Source organism: Scyliorhinus canicula, chromosome 2 (assembly GCF_902713615.1).
Source record: "Scyliorhinus canicula chromosome 2, sScyCan1.1, whole genome shotgun sequence".
NCBI lineage: Eukaryota > Metazoa > Chordata > Chondrichthyes > Carcharhiniformes > Scyliorhinidae > Scyliorhinus > Scyliorhinus canicula.
The window spans coordinates 258161475-258186504 of record NC_052147.1 but is presented as its reverse complement, the minus strand read 5'-3'; the positions used below and the strand labels follow the sequence as shown (position 1 = coordinate 258186504).

The window sequence follows — 25030 nt, the reverse complement described above, 5'->3', positions numbered from 1 at the left end:
GAGGAAACCCACGCACACACGGGGAGAACGTGCAGACTCCGCACAGACAGTGACCCAGCAGGGAATCGAACCTGGGACCCTGGCACTGTGAAGCCACAGTGCTAATCACTTGTGCTACCGTGCTGGAGGAGTGGGCTTAGGTAGGGTGCTCTTTCCAATGGCGGTGCAGATTCGATGGGCCGAATAGTCTCCTGCACTGTAAATTCTATATATTAAGTTGGAGAACACCAATGTAATTTGTTCATTTCCCTATTCACTCCCCTTTACATTTATATACTTGTGATTGCAAGATTGGTTCACCAGGAAAATGACACCCTATTTATTCACTGGATAAAAGAAAATTACTGCAGATGCTGGAATCTAAAACCAAAGAGAAAATGCTGGAAAATCTCAACAGGTCAGGCAGCATCTGTAGGGAGAGAAAAGAGCTCACATTTTGAGTCCAGGTGACCCTTTGTCAAAGCTAAAAGACTTAGAAAATGGGAAATATTTATATTGTGGCATGAGAGATGAGTCATAACCACAGAAACCGAGGAGACCAAGTACTAACGGCAGTCCCTAGAGAGAACAAAAAGTGTGAAAGCAGAGAAACTAACATCAGAGGGTAAACTGTGACAGAAGTAGATGTGTGGGAAGGGGAAGCATAGGGGAGAAAAGGTAAGGAAAGGTGGAAAAGATAGGGGGAGGGAAATTTATAAAGTAAGACAAGAAAGAAATTAATGGTAAAAAACAGTTGAAATGAAATGGGATGAAAACAAAAGGGTCGCGGTGGGGTAGAGCTAGTCATCTGAAGTTGTTGAATTCGATATTGAGACCGGAAGACTGTAGTGTGCCTAACCGGAAAATGAGATGTTGTTCCTCCAGTTTGCGTTGAGCTTCACTGGAACATTGCAGCATGCCAAAGACAGACATGTGGGCATGGGAGCTGTCCCCTGGGTTTCTGTGGCTGTGACTCATCTTTCATTCTCACTCCACAGTATAAATATTTCCCACTTTCTCTGTCTTTTAGCTTTGACAAAGGGTCATCTGGACCTGAAACGTTAGTCCTTTTCTCTCCCTCCAGATGCTGCCAGACATTTTCTCCTTGGGGACCCTATTCATTCCCTTTTTTTGTGAAACTAATGGAGAAAAACAAGTTTAATTTTGTTTTGGTCACTGCACTGAATGCCTAACATCGGTGTTGAGGAAGAGCAGAAACCAAAAGACCTCAGGATACATCACCATTGGGAATCTGAGCAGGCCATTCAGTCTCTTGAGTCCCTCCGCCAATTAATGTAATCATGGCAGATCTGATTTGTGGATTATAGAATTTAATTCCTACAGTTTTTTTTAATTTCCCTTGCACCATGTAAATTGATGAACTTCCTTTTCCTTCACTTCCCTCTTTGAGTCAGTGGCCTTAATTGGAAACCATTATAATAGGTACACAAATGGTCATTCTTCACATGTGAGCATAATCACAATCTGCTGGTCCTGCATCATATCTGCAATAACCTTTTTGCACAAACAAAAAAGCTACATCATAATCTGCCGTGGCCCATTAGGGCACGGCTTTAAAGGACGTGTGTTTTTGTACAGCCGTTCGCATTCCAGTTACCTTGACAAGACGCTGCTTGTGTGCATGATTGCCCAGCAGGTTCTAATTACAGTTTATTCCATCCACTTTGTCGGCAAAAAAGATTGCTGTTTATGATGTTCACAATTTACCAACATTATTGATCAAAGTCCCAGGTTTCACAACCAGCAATGTCTCACCATCTGCCATTGTAGCTTTGCAAACTGTAAAGCCTCTCGCCTGTCCATGGGGACATTTATTAAGCCAGCTAATGAGTCTTTTGGTGTTTGACCAGTTTGTTTACACTTGGTACAATTTATATTAAAACTTTAGGATGTTCTGGAACTGCTAGAAAAGAGGGTGAAGTCCAGATTTTCCCACCGGCAGATTCATTTGCTGAACACATTTGGCTTCAAAGAGTATGTGGAAATCTTCCAACAACAACTTACTTTGCCAAAAGAGTTTCCTGATGGGAGATTTGCACAAGAATGGAATCAAAATATCCAGGTAACTTTTATTTTCTTTCGATCACTCGTATACAGGAAATACAGTAGGTATTATTTTCTAGCCGTTGGGTAAAAACTGAAAAATATAACATATTCACAGAATCTTTACAGTGCAGAAGGAGACCCTTCAGTCCATCGAGACTACACTGGCTCTCTGAAAGAGCATTCTGCCTAATCCCACTCCCCTGTCTTATCCCTGTAACCTTTCACATTCATTCTTTTCAGATAGCAACTTAATTTCCTTCGAATACTTCAATCAAAGCTTCCTCCACCTCCGTCTCAGGAAGTTTGTTCCAGATTCCAGCCAACTTCTGGGTGAAAACATTTTTCTCCATCACTTTTACTCCTTTTGCCCAGTATTTTGAATCTGTGCCCTCTAGTTCTTGGGTGTGAACAGTTTCTCACTGTTTATCCTGTCCATACCCCTCAGGATCTTGAGTACCTCTGTCAAAACTCTCGGCCTTCTTTTCTCCACGGAAGACAGCCCTAACCTCTCCAGTCTATCCTCATAGCTGCAGTTCTTTATTCCTGGAATCATTATTGTGAATCTCCTCTGTATTCTCTCTAGTGCCTTCACATCCTTCTTCAAATATGGTGCCAAAAACTGGAAACTGTACTACAGATGAAGCTAATTAGTGTCTTATACAGGTTCAACATGACATCCTTTATTTGTACTCAATGCCCCTGTTAATAAAGCCAAATATACTATATGTTTTATTAGCTGCTCTCTCGACATGCCTTGCCATCTTCATTCACTTATGTAGATATACACCGAGGTCCATCTGTTCCTGCACCGCAGAGTTTCTCCCTTTTTTACTGTCTCTGGGTTCCAGTTGCCAGATTTATCTTTGCACCACTTTTTGAGCAAGGTTGTAGCATTCACAATTCTCAAATCCCTTGCATCTAAGGAAGACTGGAAGATTATCACGGGTGCTTCTGAAGTTTCCATTCTCGCTTCCCTTGATACCCTTCGATGCATCTCATGTCATCCAGATAGCGTATCTACTTTCAGTACCGATAGCCTTTCTAACACCTCCTCCTTCTCGTTTGTTAATTATTTTAGTGTACCAGTTACTTCATCCTATGTAAAGACAGATGCAAGTTACTTGTTTAACAACTCTGCTCTTTCTCCTGCCTCCATGTGGAAGGCCCTCTTTTTTTTTTTAAATCCCTTCTCATCCCTCTTCTTTTACCACTCTTTTTATTATTTATATGCTGATAGAAGACCTGGGAAGTCCCTTCTATGTTGGTTTCCAGTCTCTTTTCATGCTCTCCACTTGCGTTTCTTATTTGTTTTTTCACTTCCCTTCTGATCCTTCCATATTCAGCTTGATTATCCCTTGTATTTTCTACCTGACATCATTCACACTATCTCTCTCATCATCCAGGGCGCTGTGGATTTATTTGTCCTACTTTTTCCCTGCAGTGGAACATACCATTACATTTCTTGTAATATGTTTTCTTGGAAAGATGTTTATCGTTCAACCACATCTTTTCTGCCAACGTTTAATTCCAACGCACTCAACTAATTTAAGCAACTCTTGAACAGGCATATAGACAGCAGCAAATTGAAGGGGTGTAGGTTAGGTTGATCTTAGATTAGGATAAATAGTCGGCAAAAACATGGGGCGCAGGGCCTGTACTGTGCTGTAATGTTCTATGCTCTAACTATGATGTATTCTCATTCCATCATAGTTGGCTTTCCCCTAATTAATTATCTTTGCTCTGGATTGTTCCTTGTCCTTTTGTATTGTCCTTTTCAAATCTGAACCTTAAGCTACAATGGTCACTGACTCCTAAATGCTCTCCCACTGGTTTTTGATTCCCTTGGGCCAATTCATTCCCCCAGAACCAGGTCAAATTAGGCCGGAAACATATTGCTGCAGAACATTATCTTGAACACTCAGGAATTCTCGTCCCTTTGCACTATCCCTATCCAATCTACATTTGAATAACTGAGTACCCCATTATAATTATTCTATAATTATTGTGTGAATGCGTCCCTGATTCACTTGTCTCTCAGTCCAGAGGAAACAATCTCGAACACGTTCGTACTTCAGAATATTCTTTATTGCGATCGGGGCCGCTCTCTAGGTATTCCGGAGAACCACCTCGGAGAGTGCCAAAGTTTTGCTCGAAACATCCTTTTTTTATATGTATTGTTAGGGGCTGTCTCTGACATTCACTTGAGCTCGCCCCCATTACAAAGCATAAATTTGTTATTAATTTGTTATTGCAATAGTTCCAGTACATAATTATACAGACTTTAAAGTTATCTATTGGCACATGAGCATGTAGCAGTCTTAGCTTAATTAGCAGGTGCTAGCTATAGTTGCAAGCGGCTCCCACATTTCATACCCTGTCACCTGGCCATCTTCCTTGTTTCAAAAGGCTATTCAACTCCCTTATTTCAGCAAGTTCGTTCTCCTTCAATAACAAGCTTCTACACTTGTGATTTTCCACTAACATATCCCATTCATTCTGGCTCTTAAACTTTTCTTCACATTCTCACTTGCACCTCGCTGTAATTTATTTGCAACTTGTTTCCTCTCCGTCTCTTCCACTAGCTGGTGATCTCTCTACTGCACCAATCAATAATATTACACCTTTTTTCATTCTTTACCTCTAGCCAGAGATTTCATACTGATGCCTCTGGAACATCCTTGTTGTAGCAATAATATCATAATTCCATTTGGGAACCTGTGCCTTTAGTTCACTAATTTTATTAACCATACTCCATGCATTCAAAAGCATGCTCATTTCCCCTGATTTAAACTTTTTTACTTTTTCTCCCTTACTCTGACCCCATCTAATGCCTACTCTAATCCGATCAAACTCTATTTACCTTCTATTTATCTTAATACTACACTCTCTGATATATCCTCCTTATTAGTTAATACTTTTCTACTTCCCACTGCCAGTTTTTCTCTCCTCCACTCTGAATTTCCCCCATGTTTCTATCTTCCTGCTAATCTAGATTAAACCCTCCCCAACAGCACTGGCGAACCTCATGAGAGGGCCTTAGTCCCAGTCCTTCTTGTACAGATCCCGTCTACCCCAGAAATCTGAAGTCCTCCCTCCTACTCCTTTTGTCTAGCCACATGTTAAACTGCTCAATCTTTCTCTTCTCATGCTCACTCGCGTGTGGTACTGGGAGTAACACTGTACCTTTTTGTTTGTCGTCTGTTTTGCAATTTGCCACTACTTGCAGCTATTTAACACCCATCTAAAATATTGTTACCCTACCAGTCTCTGTGCAAAGATAAGACTGTGGAAGATATTTTACAAAAGCACTTCAATTCCAGTAAGGATTTCCGCTCTCTGCATATGCTACTGGTAAGAGCTTATTAACTCTTAAAGTCATATATTATAATGGTTTAACCTAGCAATTTACTAATTTTCTGTAATTACTGGTGCTATACAATGGAATTTATTTGCAGGTGGAGCACAGAAAATATTCTACCCAGTCTGATAGCACAGCCCAACAGTTTTGAATTAAAATTGAAAATTCTGGATAAACTCAGCAGGTCTGACAGCATCTGTGGAGAGAGAAACAGAGTTAATGTTTCAAGTTCAGATGACCCTTCTACAGAACTGAAAAGGGATAGAGATATGGTGAATAATGTAGTGGGGGGGGCGATTAGGGAGGAGGTGGTGGTGGTGTGCGGGGGGGAAGAGAGAGAGTGGAGTGGACCCTCTCAGACTATTGGCGCGATATAACCAAATTGCAACAAACTCCTGTATCTATCGGGACTTTGTTGCAATCCAGGGCCTCAGCGGGGAATGCTCTGCCGATGCTGCACTTAGTCCTATTTTGGACACTGAGGAACTTCGCTCGCCAGAACTCCTCAGTGCAGGCAAAGATTGCAAAGCTATTTTTCAAATGATGTCCTGATCTCTTCACACCCGACCCCCCCCCACTCACCTATGGGATGGGGGGGGGCTACATCCCACACCCCACCTCGCGGGCAGGACACCCCTGCGACCGATCCTTGGCATGGGTAAAATGCCAGTTTGGCACCCAGGAAGTGCTCTTGCCAGATGACAGTGCCATCTGGACCCCTTGGCGGTGCCAGGCTGGTTCTAGGTGGCACTACCAGTGTGCCAGGCTGGTAATGTCCACGTGGCATCAGAAATGCCAGGGTGTCACCCTGCCCAGAGACAGCCACCTGGGGGCTCTTCTTATCCCCTGGGAGAACCAGCCCCAGGGCCAACACTGAACGGCACTCACCTGAGGTCTCCGAGGTGAAGACATTGGGGCCTCGGTAGATCAGACAAGTGCATATTAGAGTGAGACTAGCTGTCTTGCCCTAATATGCAGATAGTGATCCCGTCCACAATGGGCAGGATTCCACTCTCGATTCCTGGAGAGGCGTGGCAAGCGTCGTAGATCATGGAAGAGGGTTATCCCGGCATCTACCGGCGAGTCGTGTCGCCATTCGTTTTGTCGCATTCCAGTCATCCTTATTCAATGGAGCTGCTGCTCAATGAAATAATGGTTATAGAATTCTTCACAAGTGTGAAATGTGACTAACTACACAAAAGGCCCTTCACCTTAATTTTTGCAAACAATAAAAATATTGGTCATAGTAACAGTGTCTGGTATTATCCAATTAATCTGTCTGAAATACAAATAATAACTTGTTTAGTCATCATTTTACTTTTTGTTTATTCTCAGATGTTGACGCTTAGTCAGGTGACTGTCTCCAACCGAAACATTGGATTAACAGACCTTCTTGCAGCCAGCAGACTGTGCACAATGGATTCTAAAGCAAATGTACTGCATGGTAGGAGGAATGAAGTTCTTTTAGTATAGGTGTTGGAGGTGTGAAAAGATAATGCAGTGCAGTGCGGCCATTGCAAACACAACATAAAAGTTGTATGAGCTGATTTGCAGAAGTCTATGTGCTATGCTCTTGGAAACCGAGGATGGGAACATAGAAAAGGATCTGGCACGCTACCTCTTCCAGCTTTCCAAGAAAATGCTTGTGGCTTTCCAGATAGGATCACATTCAACCTTTTGTATTCTGAGTTGCCTTCTGGAAAGTTTCAGAAATAAAACTTCGAAAATGAACTGCCCATAATTAGGGCCATGATATTGTCAACCTCCTGGGCCAACCTCCAGTCAGTGTCCCTGTGTTTTTTGATCAAAGGTCTTTAGTACTGACACTATCTGTTTCTTCTGCATCTAGCTAATGCTTTTCATTTAAAATCCTAAAAAGCTGCGGTAAAACAAAAAGCCTGTCACCAAAATGTGACAGTGGAAACCCCATGATTCCTGTCTTTTCAGAGAAGTCAGAATGCCTACAAGAAATCTATTTACTATGTTGATCCTTTGATTATTAGACTATTTCTGAATTTACACAACTCCGTTCCCCTGATGGGAGAATATCCTGTAATCTTCATGTTTTCATAAAAGTAACTGTGGTGATATACATCACTGTAAATACACAAGGGGTCAATGTAAATACACGTAGACCAGCTAGACAATTGAGGGAGCACCAGAGACATGACACACAGTCAACCAATAGGTCAGTAAGATAGGAGACGACCAATGGGCATTCACGACACACACACAGGTGACACTACCACAGGAGGGCATTACACCAACCCATATAAAAGGACACAGCACACATGATCTACCTCTTTCAGTGGAGACACTTAGTGAGTAGACAGGGTTGATTTGGAACACATCACACCCACCACATGGATTGTAGTAGACTGGTTAGTCAGTCTGAGTAGCTATAGCAGGATTAACAGGAGAGTTGAATCCAAGTAGGAGAATCGTTAACAGTTTAATAAATGTGTTAAAGCTGTCTCCAAGTTTGAACCTTCCTTTGTCAGAGTGCACATCAAGGAAGCAGCTTATGCTACGTCAAGAGCATAACAAAACATGGTACCACGGAGTGACCTGTTAAATCCATATAGTTACAACTCAGCAAACGGTGACAACCAGCAACGGCACCCAGGCAAGATGATGTTCAGGATTCCGGTTCCACAGCAGCTCAGGTACCACGGCAATCTCAGTGAAATCTGGCGTTGGTTCAGGCAGAGATTTGAGATCTACCTGGTAGCGTCTGACCTAGATGGCATGGCAGATGCAGAGAAAATAAAGCTTCTACTTACCATCGTGGGTCTAGAAGCAGCTGAAATCTTCCAGACCTTCAAATACTCAAAGGGGCAAAACAAGAGCGACTTCCAGGCAGTCCTGGACAAATTCCAAGAATTCTGCGAGGAACATACAAGGAAAAACAGTAAAAGAGGCGGCAAAACTCACCACGAGGCGAAGATCGGCTTTCCATTGAAGAAATCTGCAGTTTTGATTGGCGGCCATCTTGGAAAAGGAGCCACACATGCACAGATGCGCGACGAGTGCACAGAATGGGAAGGTCCGTCTCGCACATGCGCACTTGTGAAAAAGGCCCCTAGTAAAGGAACAGCGATATGCGCACACGCAATCGCTTCCTACGACCTACGTCACACGCTTCGTGGCGTCAGAGGCCCCGGACCACGCCCACTCAAAGGGGAAATGTCCCAAAACACGAAAAAAAAGTTTAAAAGCCGTAAAACTCTATTCTTTCACCTAGAACGACAGCACAATGCCTGAAATTCAACCTCCGCAGAACCCTACAACAAGCAGTTAGCACCGCCCAAAGAGATGATACAGTCCTTGAAGACTATGACTCAGACCTTGAATTCTTATTTGGACATCGCAAGCCCAATGCCAGCTCCGACACAAAACGTGATGATATGGTCTTGGAAGACAACGACTCAGACGAAGATTTCACCTTGGGAGGTGGCTACCCCAGTACCAAATCCGAACCGCAACTAGAGGTGTACATTGAAGACCCCGACGACTAGTTCTTCGGATTAGGGAATCCTCAGCCCAGCACATATGACATCCCGACTCGTGAGTGCAGGATTATGCTACGGCCTGACGCCAAGAGACAGAGAGCGGTACAAGTCCACAGAGATTGGCCTGCTGCCACACAGAGAGTGGTTCACGCACCAAGAAGGGTCCCAGCCTCTACATGGAAAGTGATGACAGTCTCCACAGTGAGACCAATGCACGATTCCACACAGGGAACACTGCAAGACTCCACAGAGGGAGTGACACAAGCCTCCACGGCAAGCTCGTGGACAGACTCCACGATGGAAGGAACGCAAGACTCCAGAGCGCAGTCCTGGCATGAACAAGACCATGTGGGTCTAGCAACTCCTCTGAGCAACAGCAGCAGACAATGCAAGTCTGCCACGCTCAAGTGAACAACAAGAAGACTATGACAGTCTAACACGCTCCAGTGAACAACAAAGTGACTATGACAGTCCACCCAGATTGTTTGAGCCACCAGAAGAAGACTCTGACGGTCTACCCAGCTCAAGTGAACGGCAAGAAGACGCTGAGGCTCTACCCACTCTATGTGCGACAAGTGATGGTGGCATCCCACTTCCCATACCAGTTGTGCAACGTGACAGACCTCAGCTAGTGTGTACAGAGGCACTCGACAATCACAGTGAGACTGCGGGTGACTCCGGTGACACCACGTTACTTCAAACCTCATTTTCTCGAGCCTCTCCACAAGCAAATGAATTCCTGAACGTTTTCACTCCGGACGTGGAGCATCAAGAAACCTCAGAAGATGCAAGTGAACCTGAAATGACTTCGGATAGGGAGCATCAAGAAACCTCAGCTGACACAGGTAAACCAGAAAGGGCTCCAGACGGGGAGCATCGACAAGCCAAAACGGACTCGGGTGAAACAGACCAGACACCAGATGGGGAGAATCGACAAAGCAAAGCTGATTCAAGTAAGCCGGACATGACTCCAGACGGGGAGTGCCGCAAATTCAGTGACGGCACGCTCAAGGAAACAGCAGATGCCACAAAGCACGCTGACACGAGTAATTGTGTGAAGGACTCGCATTATCCTCAGAGTGTGGTCCTTGAGCGCAGCAAACACAACAACATCAAAGACAATAACTAGAAGCGTACCAAAGGCAACAGCGTCGACAACAAGCATGACAAACACAACACCAATGGAACTACGACATGGTACAACTCTACAAATGAGGGACAGTGTTACTACTTAGCTCAGTACAATGACATACCATGGCAGGACGATGCATCTTACCAATTCACGTTTGCTGCACTACCAACAGGCAATATGGCTTTCAGGACAGATTGCATACATCGCTACCACAAGCATCGGAAGAAAAAAAAAAGACTCCAAATCAGACAATGAAGTGATTTGACCACTTCTTGGTTCCTTACACAGGGACACTGATGGCGTTTACAAAGCAATGCCACCGTCAAAATCACCACCTCACCAACCAAACAAGAAAGACACTCGACCATAATAATTAATGGATTTTGGACACATGCATATGAATTGGACTTATTGTTTAATGATCAATGTTACTATAACTAGTACAGAGCATGACTTATCTACCTGTTTTTGTTCAATTTTCTTTAACACTACAGAAAATATGTAACACGAAAAAGGGGGGATGTGGTGATATGCATCACTGTAAATACACAAGGGGTCAATGTAAATACACGTAGACCAGCTAGACAATCGAGGGAGCACCAGAGACATGACACACAGACATTCAACCAATAGGCCAGTAAGATAGGATGCAACCAATGGGCATTCACGACACACACAGAGGTGACACTACCACAGGAGGGCATTACATCAACCCATATAAAAGGACACCACACACATGATCTACTTCTTTCCAGTGGAGACACTTAGTGAGTAGACAGGGTTAATTTGAAACACATCACACCCACCACGTGGATTGTAGCAGACTGGTTCGTCAGTCTGAGTAGCTATAGCAGGATTATAAGGAGAGTTGAATCCAAGTAGGAGAATCGTTAACAGTTTAATAAATGTATTAAAGGTATCTCCAAGTCTGAACCTTCCATTGTCAGAGTGCACATCAAGGAAGCAGCTTATGCGACATCAAGGGCATAATTAAACAGTAACCAATGAGAAAGTTCCATTGCTGAATCTGTTTCAGCATACAGGTTTTTGTGAGCACCTGTAGAGGGTGACCTTTGGTTAACTGGGGAGTGCAACATTCAAGTACAAAATGTACCACCGGTTGATGCATTTGTTCCTGACTCAGGGCAGGACCATAACCCTGCTGGGAAATCTTAACAGGTCACACCAATCAGTTTGAAGGGGCAAAGTGAACAGTCCATAGAGAATAGACAAGAGGAGAGTCAGCTCCATACAGCTGAAGTGCTGCATTAGCTCTGTGCAGCTGAGAGAACAACAGCTGGTGGTGAACAGATGTGTATAGAACTGGAGGAGGCAGCAGAAGATTGCTAGCTTTGTGCTGCTGGGATATTGCCATGGGCAGTTATCAGCCCAGTGAAGCTGAAGTGAACTGCAGCCATTGGCTCTGGGAAGCTGGGAGTTGGGGACGGGGGTGCTGCTCAAAGTTACCAGAGAGTCAGATTTGTGCCAGAACTAGATGTGGGTGGGGTGCAGGCTCGTGGATCCAATAGAAAGGTGTCTCAGGAGAAGACCTTGAGCAACAGGGAGGTGAGCAATTATTGGCGCAGCCTGAATTGGAGTGACTATTGATGGAAATCGGAGGCTAGATCTTCAAAAGAGTGGAGCTAAAATCCCTCCAGTGAAGTGAATTTAAAAGAATGTTTGTAACTCACTGACATCTGGGTGAGTGGTCGAGAAAATTCAGGGGATATACCTTGGTTGTATCTGCCATTTAATGTGCGGCCTTTGGTGTTTATGATCACAGTTTGCATATTAATTCAGCTTTACCTCATTTTCTGGATGTTAGAGTACAAAATAGATAGTGTTAATTGATTGCTTTGCTGACTTCTGTATCGTAAAACCTGTTCTGTTTGTTTAAAACCGTGGAATCTTGTGGCTTTAACTTTTCAGTAAGTAACTGGGACTTTTAATTTCTCCATCTGAAAAGAAAGTTACTTGTCCCTAACCGGCTTGCAACAAAACTCTGGGAGTTTGACCTGGGGTCATAATAACTTTAACTTGTCTGTTAATTTGTTTTTAATCCTCTGTCACTATTTGTGGAACATTGCTATGTGTAAAATTGGCTGTGACTACACTTCAAAATTCCTCCCTTTCTCCCTTCCCTTCTTTCATCACCAAGGACCATGACTATCCTGTATCTAAATGTAGACAGCATGTTAAATGTCCTCTAGCTATTTGACATCAAACAGAATTTTACGGTCACCTGTGGGCAGGTTTACAGGCAGAGGTGTGGTTGTAGAATTATGTGGATACCTTTCCCCCTGACCTCGCAGTGATTAAACAGTTTGCTGGCGAGGCTTTGTTTGCACAGTCCTGTCTTTGGAAGAATTACTAGCCACTTAGTGCCATTTTTCACCTGGTCACAATGTTTCAGCTGGTGGGAGGAAGTCTGAAATGGGTGGGAAGTCCACCAGTTTGCCCGCTCGGGATTGGGCAGGTGAGAGGGATTATCTCCTTCATTTGTCACCCTAACTCCCTCAGGACTCCTCTCCTCCCCTTGCCCTGCAAAGAACCCCTCCCCTTCCCCCATTTCCTCTTGTCTGGTACCTGCCTCTTTGCTGAGATACTGTTGTAGTCCCAGCAGCAACCATTGCTCTTGCTTTTCGTAGCGCTGCTGGGACCAGAAAGCTCCCAGCCAGTGCATTTAGCTAGCCGCTCTGAGGCAGGCCTTCATCCCAAATGGGGGTGAAAGAGTTGCCCTGAGTCACCTAACATTTTTTTTTGAGTGCTGACAAACTGCAGAGCAGCCTGCTGGAGCAGGAGGCGAGTTTCACGGTGACTTTTCCAGGGCTGGAGTGGGAATCCCTGTCACCCGTGAAATCCTGTCCCTTAAATATTTCTTCAAGGATGTTTTGAGTGAGGGAAGCAAGAGGAAAAAAATCTCTAAAACGTTGAATAGAACTTTTGTTTCTCCTTTTGCACATTCTGGATTTCACCACCATGTAAACATTTGTTTAGTGGGCAGAGTCATCCTCCTTTCTTTTCTAATTGCTTCCTCAGAAAATGCTGGTCATTTAATTCAGAAATTTGTGGTTCCTGCAGGGAAACCTCTGTGAACAAATTAATTGCCATTTAATTGCGAAGTACACCAAAGGCTGTAATTTAAGATTTCAGGGAATTATACTGTTTTGCTCCCCTCTCATTTTGCACACATACCCTCGTCCTTCCTCCAGCTGAGGCGGTGTGTGGGCAAACCACCATGTACACTCTGCAGAGGCGTGCCTCAGCCAACCTGATCATCACTGTTGGAATTTGATCAAATGTCTTCTCTTGAAATGGTCCTTGTTATGAATTATAATTTTAATATCCAGCCCTGTTTTGCTTGTAGGTTTGTCTGTGCTGGAATTCTGTCTGATTATTGCCATGAAGCACTTAAATTCCATTTACGAAGGAGAACCGTTTAACTTTGAAATGGTTTACAATGGTGAGTTTTTAATTTAAATACTGTTATCTTGGGTTCCTATATTTAAATTACAAAATGGCCAGAAGCACATCTGGCGGCCAGAGTCCATTCCTTTCTTTTCATGGCAGAAATGATCTTGTTACGTTTTCAGCAAAATCCCATTAATTAAGTGCACTGTCGCGCTCTATTTTTTGTGATCAAGCTTTACATTTTTCATATTGTTGTACTTGTAAAACCTCTGATGTTCGACCAGTTTACTTACTCAAACGTTTTACCCAGATGCCCTTATTTACGAGGTGAACAAAGGGCAAAACAGGTTCACAGTTTAACGCAATTTTATTGACAGTTCCCTTCCTCAACAAAATATGACTCCGACTCACAGCTGAGCTTTGGGTTTTACCCGCACTTAGTAAAGGAGGCTGGCAGGCTACGATCACTCGACGTGGATGTCTTCCCTGGGTTTGAAACCCAGGTGCCTGGGGGACTCCCAGGTTATCGCTGACTATTTTTTCCAATGTTCCTTTCTTCATATTGGGAAGCGAGGATTTTAAAAAAAATAAATATTGAGGTATTTATGGTTTTACAACAACAAAATAAACAATGTACACGAATTTATAAACATAGTGCAAAAGCCGTCTTCCTCCCTTAAAAGTCCCACCTTTACTAACCCCCTACTCTAAACTAATCTCACCTCCAGTCCCCCCGTCCCCCCCCCCCCCCCCCCCGCTGATGGTTAATTTTCCGCAAAGAAGTCAACGAACAGCTGCCACCGAATCCGAACATTGACCCTCTCAAGGCGAACTTGATTTTCTCCAGACAGAGAAAGCTAGCCATGCCCGATAGCCGGGTCTCCATCCTCGGGGGCTTTGAGTCCTTCCAAGCTAATAGAATCCGTCTCCGGGCTACCAGGGCAGCAAAGGCTAGAACGTCTGTCTCTTTCTCCTCCTGGATTCCTGGGTCTTCCGACACTCCGAAAAGCGGCACCTCTGGACTCGGTGCTACCCTAGTTTTTAACACCTTGGACATGACCTCCGCAAACCCCTGTCAGAACGCCCTGAGCTTCGGGCATGCTCAGAACACATGGACATGGTTCGCTGACCCTCCCACACACCTTGCCCAAAGAACCTGTTCATCCAGGCTACTGTCATGTGGACCCGGTGAACGACCTTAAATTGTATCAGGCTGAGCCTGGCACATGTTGTGGACGTGTTGACTCTACTCAACGCATCCGCCCAGAGACCATCCTCTATTTCTCCTCCTAACTTCTCTTCCCACTTACGTTTCAACTCCTTGGTCTGAGACCCCTCTGACCCCATGAGTTCCTTGTAAATGTCAGAATCCCTCCCTTCTCCCACCCACACTCTAGAAACTACCCTGTCCTGTATCCCCCTTGGTGGTGTGGGCGGGGAAGTTGGGACCTGCCTGCGTAGGACGTCCCGCACCTGCAGGTACCTAAATTTGTTCCCCTCGCCAATCCAAATTTCTCCTCCAGCTCCCTCAGGCTAGAAAAGCTCCACTCTATAAACATATCCCCCATTCTCTCAATCCCTTCTCTCTGCCATCTCCGAAACCCTCCACTCCTCCTTTCTGGGGTGAACCAGTGATTATTACAGATTGGAGACCACACCAATGCTCCCTCCACTCCCACATGCCTCCTCCATTGCCCCCAGACCGTCAGGGCCACCACCACCACGGGGCTGGTGGAGTACCGTGCCGGCGGGAACAGCAGAGGCGCTGTTACCAATGCCCCCAAACTGGTGCCCTTGCATGAAGCCGTCTCAACACACTCCCATACCGGACCCCCCCCCCCCACACCACCCACTTCCTGATAATGGCTATATTTGCCGCCTAGTCATAATTACTAAAGTTCGACAGTGCCAGCCCGCCCTCCCCTCCCCCACTCCGCTCAAGCACCCCCTTTTTTAGTTGCAGGGTCTTACCTGCCCATACAAAGCCAGTGATTACCTTATTGACCCGTTTAAAAAAGGACCGAGGAATAAAGATGGGGAGACACTGAAACACAAACAGGAATCTCGGGAGGACGGTCATTTTCACTGTCTGCACCCTCCCAGCTAGTGACAACGGGGAGCGTGTCCCACCTCCGAAAACAGTCCTTCATTTGGTCTACAATTCGGGCCAAATTTAGCTTGTGCAGCCGTTCCCATTCCCGTGCCACCTGGATGCCTAGATATCGAAAGCTTCCCCCTACCATCCAAAAGGGCAGTTCCCCCAATTGCCTGTCTTGCCCCCTTGTCTGGACCGCGAACATCTCACTTTTCCCCATATTTAGTTTCTACCCTGAAAACCGGCAAAATTCCCCCAGAATCCTCAATTTCTTCCATCCCCTCCAGTGGGTCCGATACATACAGGAGCAGGTCGCCTGCGTAAAGTGAGACTCTGTGTTCCACTCTCCCCGGATTAGCCCCTTCCAGCCCCTTGAGGCTCTCAGCGCAATTGCCAACGGCTCCATGGCTAACACAAACAACAGTGGGAAGAGGAGGCATCCCTGTCTCGTCCCCCAAAGCAGCCTGAAATAGTCCAATGTTGACCAATTCATCCGTACACTCGTGATGGGAGCCTGATGCAACAACCTGACCCAGCTGGGAAGCTAGGATTGAGTCATTGGTATACGCCCACTACTGGCCATTGACCCAGCAGACCCCAACTTGTTAATGGGAAAGACAGGATACTCCTGTTTATCCATGGTGATTCGAGCAAGACACATGGTCCTCTGAAATTCCCTAGTCTGACCAGCCATCAGCTCATTATGGAGTCTGATGACCTCTTTTGTCTGCTCTTCGTCCTGCTGCAAAGTTGATCACCTGTGCCTGAAAGTTTGTTACATATTCATAGCATGGTCTTGTTCTTTGGAGTGGATAATCACAAAGTCCATATAGCAATAACAAGTTTATACTTTGACTTGATTGCTTTTGCAGATGGCCAGTATTGATTCCAGCCAAGGCCTCATGAGACAGGGTTCTGTTCCTGGCCGATGTGTATCTTCTCAGCCTGTTTTCAGTACCGCGCTATATGATCAAAGTTATGTTCCTTTGAAGTATAGTTCCAGAGGGAGAGAAGAAAAGTCACATTTTTAATACTAAATTATTAGAAACCAGATGAATGCAACAGATTCCAGGGTAGCTTCTTGTCACTCGAGGCAGGGGCTGTTCTTGCTCTGCTCCAGCCATCCTGCGACAGGTGCAGTCGTTCTCGTTAGACAAGATCGAAAAATTGTTTGCTGTTTTCTGGTTAGCTGCAAAATAAACTTTCTGGCAGTACCGCTAATTTTATTCTTGCGTTTGTCATGGGAGTGACCCTTTTAAGAAATGTTTTTGTCTTATCACATGGCTTCAGTGATGTCATTGTGTGGGTGGAGCTGGGCTGTGGCTCTGGGAGTTGGTTTTACTTTTGCTTTGGTTTGGGGTTTGTGGCTCTGAATTTTTGCCTTTGTTTTTTCTCATTTGGCTGCTGTACTCAGAAAGAGAAGTATCTTGGTTTGTCTTTTTTTAAATAAATTTTGAGTACCCAATTCATTTTTTCCAATCAAGGGGCAATTTAGCGTGTTCAATCCACCTACCTTGCACAGCTTTGGGTTGTGGGGCGAAACCCACGCAAACATGGGGTTGGCTTATCTTTCTCACTTCTTTTTAAAAGCTGTTTCCAGACTGCTTGATAACTTGAAAAGAAATAATTGCTTTCTGGAAAGATTTCAAACCTGCTGTTCTGGAAAGGAAACGAGAGTATCCATACCAGGCTTTGAATGCTGTGTGCTGGGCCATACCTTTGAAAAGTGGGTACTGGTTTATATAACAATAATCTTCATTGTCACAAGTAGGCTTACATTAACACTGCAATGAAGTTACTGTGAAAAGCCCCCTAGTCGTCTCATTCCGGCGCCTGTTCGGGTACACGGAGGGAGAATTCAGAATGTCCAAATTACCTAACAGCACGTCTTTCGGAACTTGTGGGAGGAAACCGGAGCACCCGGAGGAAACCCACGCAGAAACGGGGAGAATGTGCAAACTCCGCACAGATAGTGGCCCAAGCCGGGAATTGAACCTGGGACCCTGTGAAGTGCTAACCACTATGCTACCGTGCAGCTCTTGTTATTAAATTGGAACAGTTAAAGTAACCTAACCCTAACCTTAACCCTAGGGTTAGCGTTAGGGTTAGGGAGTAGCTGTGTAGCGCATTTATGTTTGTAGTTGATAAAAGTGCTTACGGTGTGTGTTTATAAAAATGTTAACTAAATTTGTACAATAAAGGTTGTTTTTGATTGAAAGTGCTTAAGCCGCTGTTGAATAACCTGAAAGGCAGGTCCTTGTGTTCATCGTAACCAGAATCGATAAACAGTTAGAACATAGAACATAGAACAGTACAGCACAGAACAGGCCCTTCGGCCCTCGATGTTGTGCCGAGCAATGCTCACCCTACTTAAACCCACATTCCCGTAACCCAACAATCCCCCCATTAACCTTACACTACGGGCAATTTAGCATGGCCAATCCACCTAACCCGCACATCTTTGGACTGTGGGAGGAAACCGGAGCACCCGGAGGAAACCCACGCACACACGGGGAGGACGTGCAGACTCCACACAGACAGTGACCCAGCCGGGAATCGAACCTGGGACCCTGGAGCTGTGAAGCATTGATGCTAACCACCATGCTACCGTGAGGTCAGGTGAACTCCATGATATAGTTTGGAGTTTTCTAAACCCTGGCCCATAACACTTCTGTTTGTGTGTGCTCCTGCAGGGAGCATTTATTCACTTTCACATCCACCTGAACTGTGCTCTTGGATTTCTGCGTAGTTTGGTTTGAAGACTCTTCAAATAAATTTAATGTTTGAAAAGTGACTAAAGATAATTGTTAGGACAGTGCGAAGTTAGTATTTTTTCCTTCTGCATCAATGTCTTCCAGGCAACCTGGCTACTCTTCCTGGAATCTCATATGGCAAAATCGCTTTTGGCAATCTACACCCTGCAAAGTTATAATTCTGTATGGGGAAGATTCTGCTGGGAACACCATATCTCCTGAATAGCTATTTCAATTAAACTCCACCCCCCTCCCCCTGTTTATACTAGACTATAAGAGAAAGGTCACTCTGCTTGTTGAATCGCACAATCATTTCATCGATATATATGGAAACCAACGAAGTGTATAATGTGGCGGTGTTCTGCGTATTCAATCCCATTGCTGAAAGGTTATAACTCGTAGTCTATATTTTAGAACTGACGAAGATGATGATGGATGACAGGATATACAGAAACCAAATATGAAGCATTACGCTTGGAAAGTTGTCTGGCTGTTAATTAGTATAACTAATTAGAGAGATGTCGCATGTAGATAAATCCACCAAATATTTAGTATTGTTGCATTACAGAATTTCAGAAGTTCATTCAGAGGAGGACCCATTCAATGCATAACTTTGAGAAACCAGTAATCTTGAAGGTAAGGAAACTTGCAAACTGTAAACATTAAATTTAATGACCACATTCATTAAACCAATTTCTTCTTTTCCGATTCTAGTTTTCTCCGCTCTGCCACTCCCCCTTCCTTCCCTGAAGCTGGAACCTCCTGCATTTATGCGTTTGTATGAAAGTTTTGTAGGCTGCACATCTGATTTGTGCAAATCGATTCTGTTCTAATTTGATGTTCAGTAAAGCTCATTCCCAGTGAACATTACTAGATTGCAACCAAGAACTTTGGCTGACTTGCCTGCAGCATGCAGAAATTAATTAACAGTGCGTGATTAGCCAGATTATTGGCGCAAGATTAGCACAATGCTAAATCTCTAGTAGTAGATCCAGTATTTACCTACCCTCCACTCTATAATAATCATAATACTGTTTTTCTTTGCCTGAACTGTTTTGATTGGTCAGTCAAGGGGTATCTCTGGTGGGTTTATTTTGTAGGCGGTACCTAGCCCACATGGACCCATGCATGGTGTGTGGGGGGGCTGGATGAGCGATGCATGCTTCAATGGTTGGTGGCAGCAGGGTTGTGAGGATGATGGGGAACAAAAACAAAGGGAGGCAAGGAGAGCCCAACAACCAAGTTACCCTGGTTGCCCACCCCAAAGCAAAGTCACCCCATAATGTGCTGCAGGTAGGCTTAACAAAGGCCAGGTGGGGCTTCTGCCTCTTACTGAGGAGGAAATCCTGTCCTCTGGAGCTGCCGGCCAATCAGAGTGGGCAGGGAGAGTTTCGGGAGATCAAAGAGGAGTCAGGAGAGCGGCATTGGATTTAAGGCTAAGGGCAGGTAGGAAAGAAAGAGGGGATTCCATCTTGGGAGGGCGATCTGCAAAGGGCAGCCCCTGAAGATAGAACCCTGTTTCCTGCCCGCCCTTTCATGAATGTAGTTTTGTTTTTAAAATCAGGCAGCTTACCCCTGCCGAACTGCCCATAACAAAGGGTTTATAGAGTAGGCAGCATATTATAAGTCATTTGGCTTGGTAACAAGCTATTTAAGCTATTTGAATATATTATTTATTTATTTAAATACATATTAAAAATCAGCAGGCTGCTGATTTTGGTGCCCACCCGCAGTAAGGTGGGGGTGAGCTGGAGGATGGATTGGAAGTTGGTGGGTTGTACACGCTGGCAAGGGCATGTGAAATGCAGCCCTCTGACTTGTATTCAGCTCAGTGAAGTGAATTGCATGGCCAATTATACAGAGGCATGAACATGAAAAACTCAACAACTAATTTTGCTTCGACTAGGAAATTGGCACATTTTCTGTACATGACTTAGTGCAGACAAATCATGTTGGCATAATTCACTGTATATGGGATGGGGGACTGTATTTTCAGATGCTGCATCTTGTGGGACACAATTGATGGAAGTTGATTAATATACTCCACACCGCTCACAAATAGCTGAATCATCAATCTCCTCTTCCACTTGTCCTTCAGCAGGACAATGACAATTAAAAATGTTTCCAATTTCTCAATTGAAATTTCCTGGTGAAAGAGGAAGTAGTTCAGACACTTGAAGCATTTGAAATTGACAAGTAGGTGTAGGTCGTAGGTCAGACTGTCTGTAATTAAAGTTGATAAAACACCGGGACTGGATGAGATAAATGCATCCCAGATACTGAGGAAAGTGGGAGTGGAAATTGAAAGGCACCGGCCATCATTTTCTAGTTTTCCTTGGGCTAAGGGGTGACAGCAAAGGCCTGGAGAATTGCAAATATTTACACCCTGTTCAGAGGGCACATATTTAAGGTAATTGGCAAAAGGTGAAATGGAGACACGAGGAAGAACTTTATCACACAGTGAGTGGCTGGGATCTTGTGTATCACCAGTGCGTATGGTGCAGGTAGGTTCATTTGAGGGGTTTGAATTATTATCTGAAAAGGAAGAATGCGCCAAGCTACAGGTAGAAAACCGGAGAGTGGCACTGGGTAGTTTGCTCCTTTGCAGAGTCCGCGCAGGCATGAGGGTAACTATTCTGATTGTGAAAACTGAAAGAAGGGAAAATTCCACACCATTGGCACTGCCTAATGCTCGTGAGCAGTCAATCCAAGTGCTTGTCAGCAGACATTTTGGATAAAATTTCTGCCTGTTAATGTCTCTCCCTATATCCTTCATTGTCAGCCTGCTTCATATTTCACTTTAAGAAAATTAACAGCGAGGAAATTGATTAAATACTTATTTGCTGATGGTCAAATTATTTATTTTGCCTTTGTCGTCTTAGGCATTTGAGCACCTGCACCAATTGGAATTAATTAAACCAATGGATGGGGCATCTACCCGAACGCAGAAAGAGTACCAGCTGGTGAAACTGCTACTGGATAGCAGTCAGATTATGGACGCACTGCAAAAGTATCCACATTGCCCGACAGAAGTCCAACTGTGGGCATCATCATCTCTAGAATAAACCACTTGAATTTGGAATTCATCAATGGAAGGAATTTATGTTTGAGAAATTTAAGTATTTTTCTACACAAATAGTCACAAACAAGTATTTTTTTAAAACTAGTTGAACATTGTAGGAAATAAAAGTCCAGTTGTATGACCTCTGTACAATGACCACTTTGTGCAGCTGACATTACATGCAAGTGCCACAATGTTGTAATATTGACATTATTTTCAAATAAATGGAAATGGCTTTTTCATGAGAACAAGTTTAAAGATTACTGCAATGGCAAAACTAGATTAGTGCTGACTCCCGGTGGCGGTGACGTGCTAAGCAGATGCACATCCCAACTAGAACCAAAAAAGTTAATTTATATCTCAAAACGCCACCCAAAACTTTCCCAAATTTATACAGGACAAAGACCAACAGTGGGGAAGAGGATGCCGACGAACGGTAGCTCAAAGGGCCGATGAGAAGCCAGGAGTGGTGGAAAGGGGCATGAACAACGGATCGGCGGACCCACGAGGCGAGGTGGAAGCCCCGACTACCCAAGAGCGGGGACGATCGGCGACCCGAGCAGCGGAACTAGCGCGAATGACGGCCTCCACCTCCCCACCGGAGAGGGCAAATGGAAAAGCTTTTTTAAAAAACGAACTGGCTGCCATCAGGGAGGCAATATAAATGGATTTCCAGGGGGTGGTGAAGGAGGTGGTGACGGAGGCGATGGCCTCCTTCCAGTGCACGATAGACAACCTGGGGAAGAAGGTGGAGGCATAGCAAAGAATGATCCTGGCCCTTGAAAAGGTGCCGTCAGAACAGAGTGATAGGATCGTGGCTCTGGACGCAAATTACTGCAGATGCTGGAATCTGAAACGAAAGGGAAAATGCTGGAAAATCTCAGCAAGTCTGGCAGCACCTGTAGGGAGAGAAAAGAGCTAACGTTTCGAGTCCGATGACTCTTTGTCAAAGCTAACAGACAGAGAGAGTGGGAAATATTTATACTGTTGAGTGAGAATGAAAGATGAGTCATAGCCACAGAAACCCAGTGAAACTTGTTGCTAATGGCCACAGAAACCAAAGGGAAGGAGTGCTAATGGCAGTCCCCAGAGAGGACAAAAGATGTGAAAGGTCAAACGGCAGGGAATCTAACAGAGGATGAACTGTAGGTGTGGGGGGAGGGGAAGGGGGAAGCAAAGAGGAGAAAGGTGCAGGAAAGAAAGAAATGGTAAAAGACAGTTAAAATAAAATGAAAACAAATGGGTCGAGGTGGGGCTGATCATCTGAAGTTGTTGAATTTGATGTTCAGGCCGGAAGGCTGTAGCGTAACTAACCGGAAGATGAGATGTTGTTCCTCCAGTTTGCGTTGCGCTACACTGGAACATTGCAGCAGGTCAAGAACAGACATGTGGGCATGGGAGCAGGGTCTTTTGTTAAAATGGCAAGCAACAGGAAGGTCAGGATCCTGAATGCGCTATCAAGACATTGTCTATCATATATCATATAGACATATGTCTATCAAGACATTGGGGTAAACCTTGCAAAAAAAGGGCCGAATTTAATAGAGTAAAATTGGCGCTCTATAAAAATGGGGCGAGGTTTGGCACGTTGTTCCTGGCTAGACTCTGGGTCACATACCAGGGGAAGGAACATTACTTTGGCACTTCAGCGGAGGCCAACGTGTTTGTGAGATCGAACAACTTAGAGAGGGACCAAACTCTGCAGCGGTGAGGACGGACCGAAAAATGACTTTGTGTTTCCGCGGGACTGTACTGCCTCGTTTTCAGTTAAAAGTTGGAAGACAAAGAGAAGGGAGCGGCGACAGGAAAAGCAGGTGAGGAGTGGTGAAAGGAACAGAAGCAGGCAGACAAAACGGACACAGGGCCTCAACCAGCCCTGGGAGGGGAGCCACCATACTAGCAGGGAGGGCTAGCACGAGAATACATGTAGTAAGTGGGACCGCGGCGCACCTCTTGGGTGCGGGGGAGCATCTGGACATGGGGAGCAAAACAAGGGAGAGAGAACACGCGGGGGAGGGGGGGGATTCATAGAACAGACAGGACAAAATGATAGGGAAGGGTTGGCAGCAAGATAGGCAAAGGCCTCGACGGGCATGGAGCAGGCTGAGAAATCAAGATGACACCGCAACCAGCCACTTTGCAAGGTCCCGAAACAAAGGGAGACCCCGGAGTGCAGGTGCGCACCCACGTGGCGTACACAGCTGCCGGCCATGTTCGGTGCCCACTGGACAAAGCGTAGGGGCCCAACCTCATGGTGAGAATGGCGACTGTGGCCATTTTGGACGACCTCCTAACAAAGGGAAACCTCAGAGTGTAGGTAAGTATGGTTGATCCCGCAGAAACAGGGGGGACAGAGGCCCAATCCACCTACCCTGTACAACTTTGGGTTGTGGAAGTGAGACCCACGTAGACACTGGGTGCAAACTCCACAAGGTCAGCAACCCGGGGCCGGGATCGAACCTGGGTCCTCGCCGCCCTGAGGCAGCAGTGCTAACCACAGCACCACCGTGCCGCCCAATCTATAGAGACATAATTCCTGCCATTTATGCATTTAAAGAATATGAACATTTTATTTAATTTCCATTAAATTTTTCAAAAGGGCAGTGGCTGTCCCAGGAAGATTATTAAGTATCTTAGAAAGTACCCAAAATTTTGTCATGGTGACTGCCATTTTCTTTGGACTAATGGTGCTCCTGTTTGATTTTTGGCTTTTGTGCATAATCAGGACGGTTCCTCGGTGCTTTCGTTCCAGATTAATTTCAAATATTTATTACATCAGAATTGCATCATAAACTCAAGTTTAATCTTCAACATGCAGTCGAGTTGTTAAATTTTGTTCTAGTGCGAGTTCACATCAGCTGTGTGAGGCGGGATTTTGAAAGTTGAGTGAGATACGTGTCACCATGAATCTGAGGATATTCCACCAAGGATGGAACAAAGACAGAATGCTGTAGTAAAGTAGGAAATTGAGAGCTATGGAGAGGTAAGAATTTAAGTGGCTATGCAGGGGCATAGACACAGAATCAAGGTCAATCAGAATCCAGGTGATGCAGGGCAGGGTACAGGCACTGGATCAAGTTAACATAGGGTGGGACTTAGTCAGGAATAATTTCACACTAACATGTAAATCTGTGGGTTTGAACACTATTCCTCTCCCTCCTTCACGTCCCATGCCCTAGAGGATATTAATGACCATGGCCCTCATTGGAAGGGTCCATGATTATGCTCTGCAAAGTACTGCCATGCACTCTGCAATATGGTTGACCAGGAAATTCTCTTGCTTTTACTGCTTGCCGTTGGGCATAGTGGAAAAATGTATAAGCTGATGAGCATCCTTTAGCACTGTTAGGTTAAATTTAATCAAGTTTAAAGAAGACTGGTTGCAGACAATGCTGTGTGTAGATCAGTAACTCAAAGCTGTTAACCAGTTGCATGAAGATCATTTGACAAAAGGGCTGGAAAAGTCAAATATGAAATAGCTTTGTAATGACAGTCACTGATGCACAATGGTGGCCTTCATTTCCATTGTATTTCTTCACTCCCCTCCTCCTGCACCTCTGTACGGAAATTTAAAAGAAATGCTGGAAATACTCAGTAGGTTTGGCCGCATCTGTGGAGAGAGAAATAGTTAATGTTTCAAGTTGAACATGACCCAATCTTGA

General features: G+C 44.8%; 1 protein-coding gene across 3 annotated transcripts in view; it reads left to right on the top strand.

The window, feature by feature from the left end:
• Window positions 1-21616, top strand: part of orc4 (origin recognition complex, subunit 4) — a 104642-nt gene extending 83026 nt beyond the window's left edge. For all 3 annotated transcript variants that reach the window (XM_038789972.1, XM_038789973.1, XM_038789975.1), the window contains 6 exons: window positions 1889-2062; window positions 5311-5397; window positions 6740-6848; window positions 13416-13511; window positions 18876-18943; window positions 21190-21616. In XM_038789972.1, the coding sequence (XP_038645900.1) occupies window positions 1889-2062; window positions 5311-5397; window positions 6740-6848; window positions 13416-13511; window positions 18876-18943; window positions 21190-21372 (717 nt within the window). In that variant the 3' untranslated portion in view covers window positions 21373-21616. The remainder of the gene's footprint in view (window positions 1-1888; window positions 2063-5310; window positions 5398-6739; window positions 6849-13415; window positions 13512-18875; window positions 18944-21189) is intronic.
• The last annotated feature ends 3414 nt before the right edge of the window (window positions 21617-25030 follow it).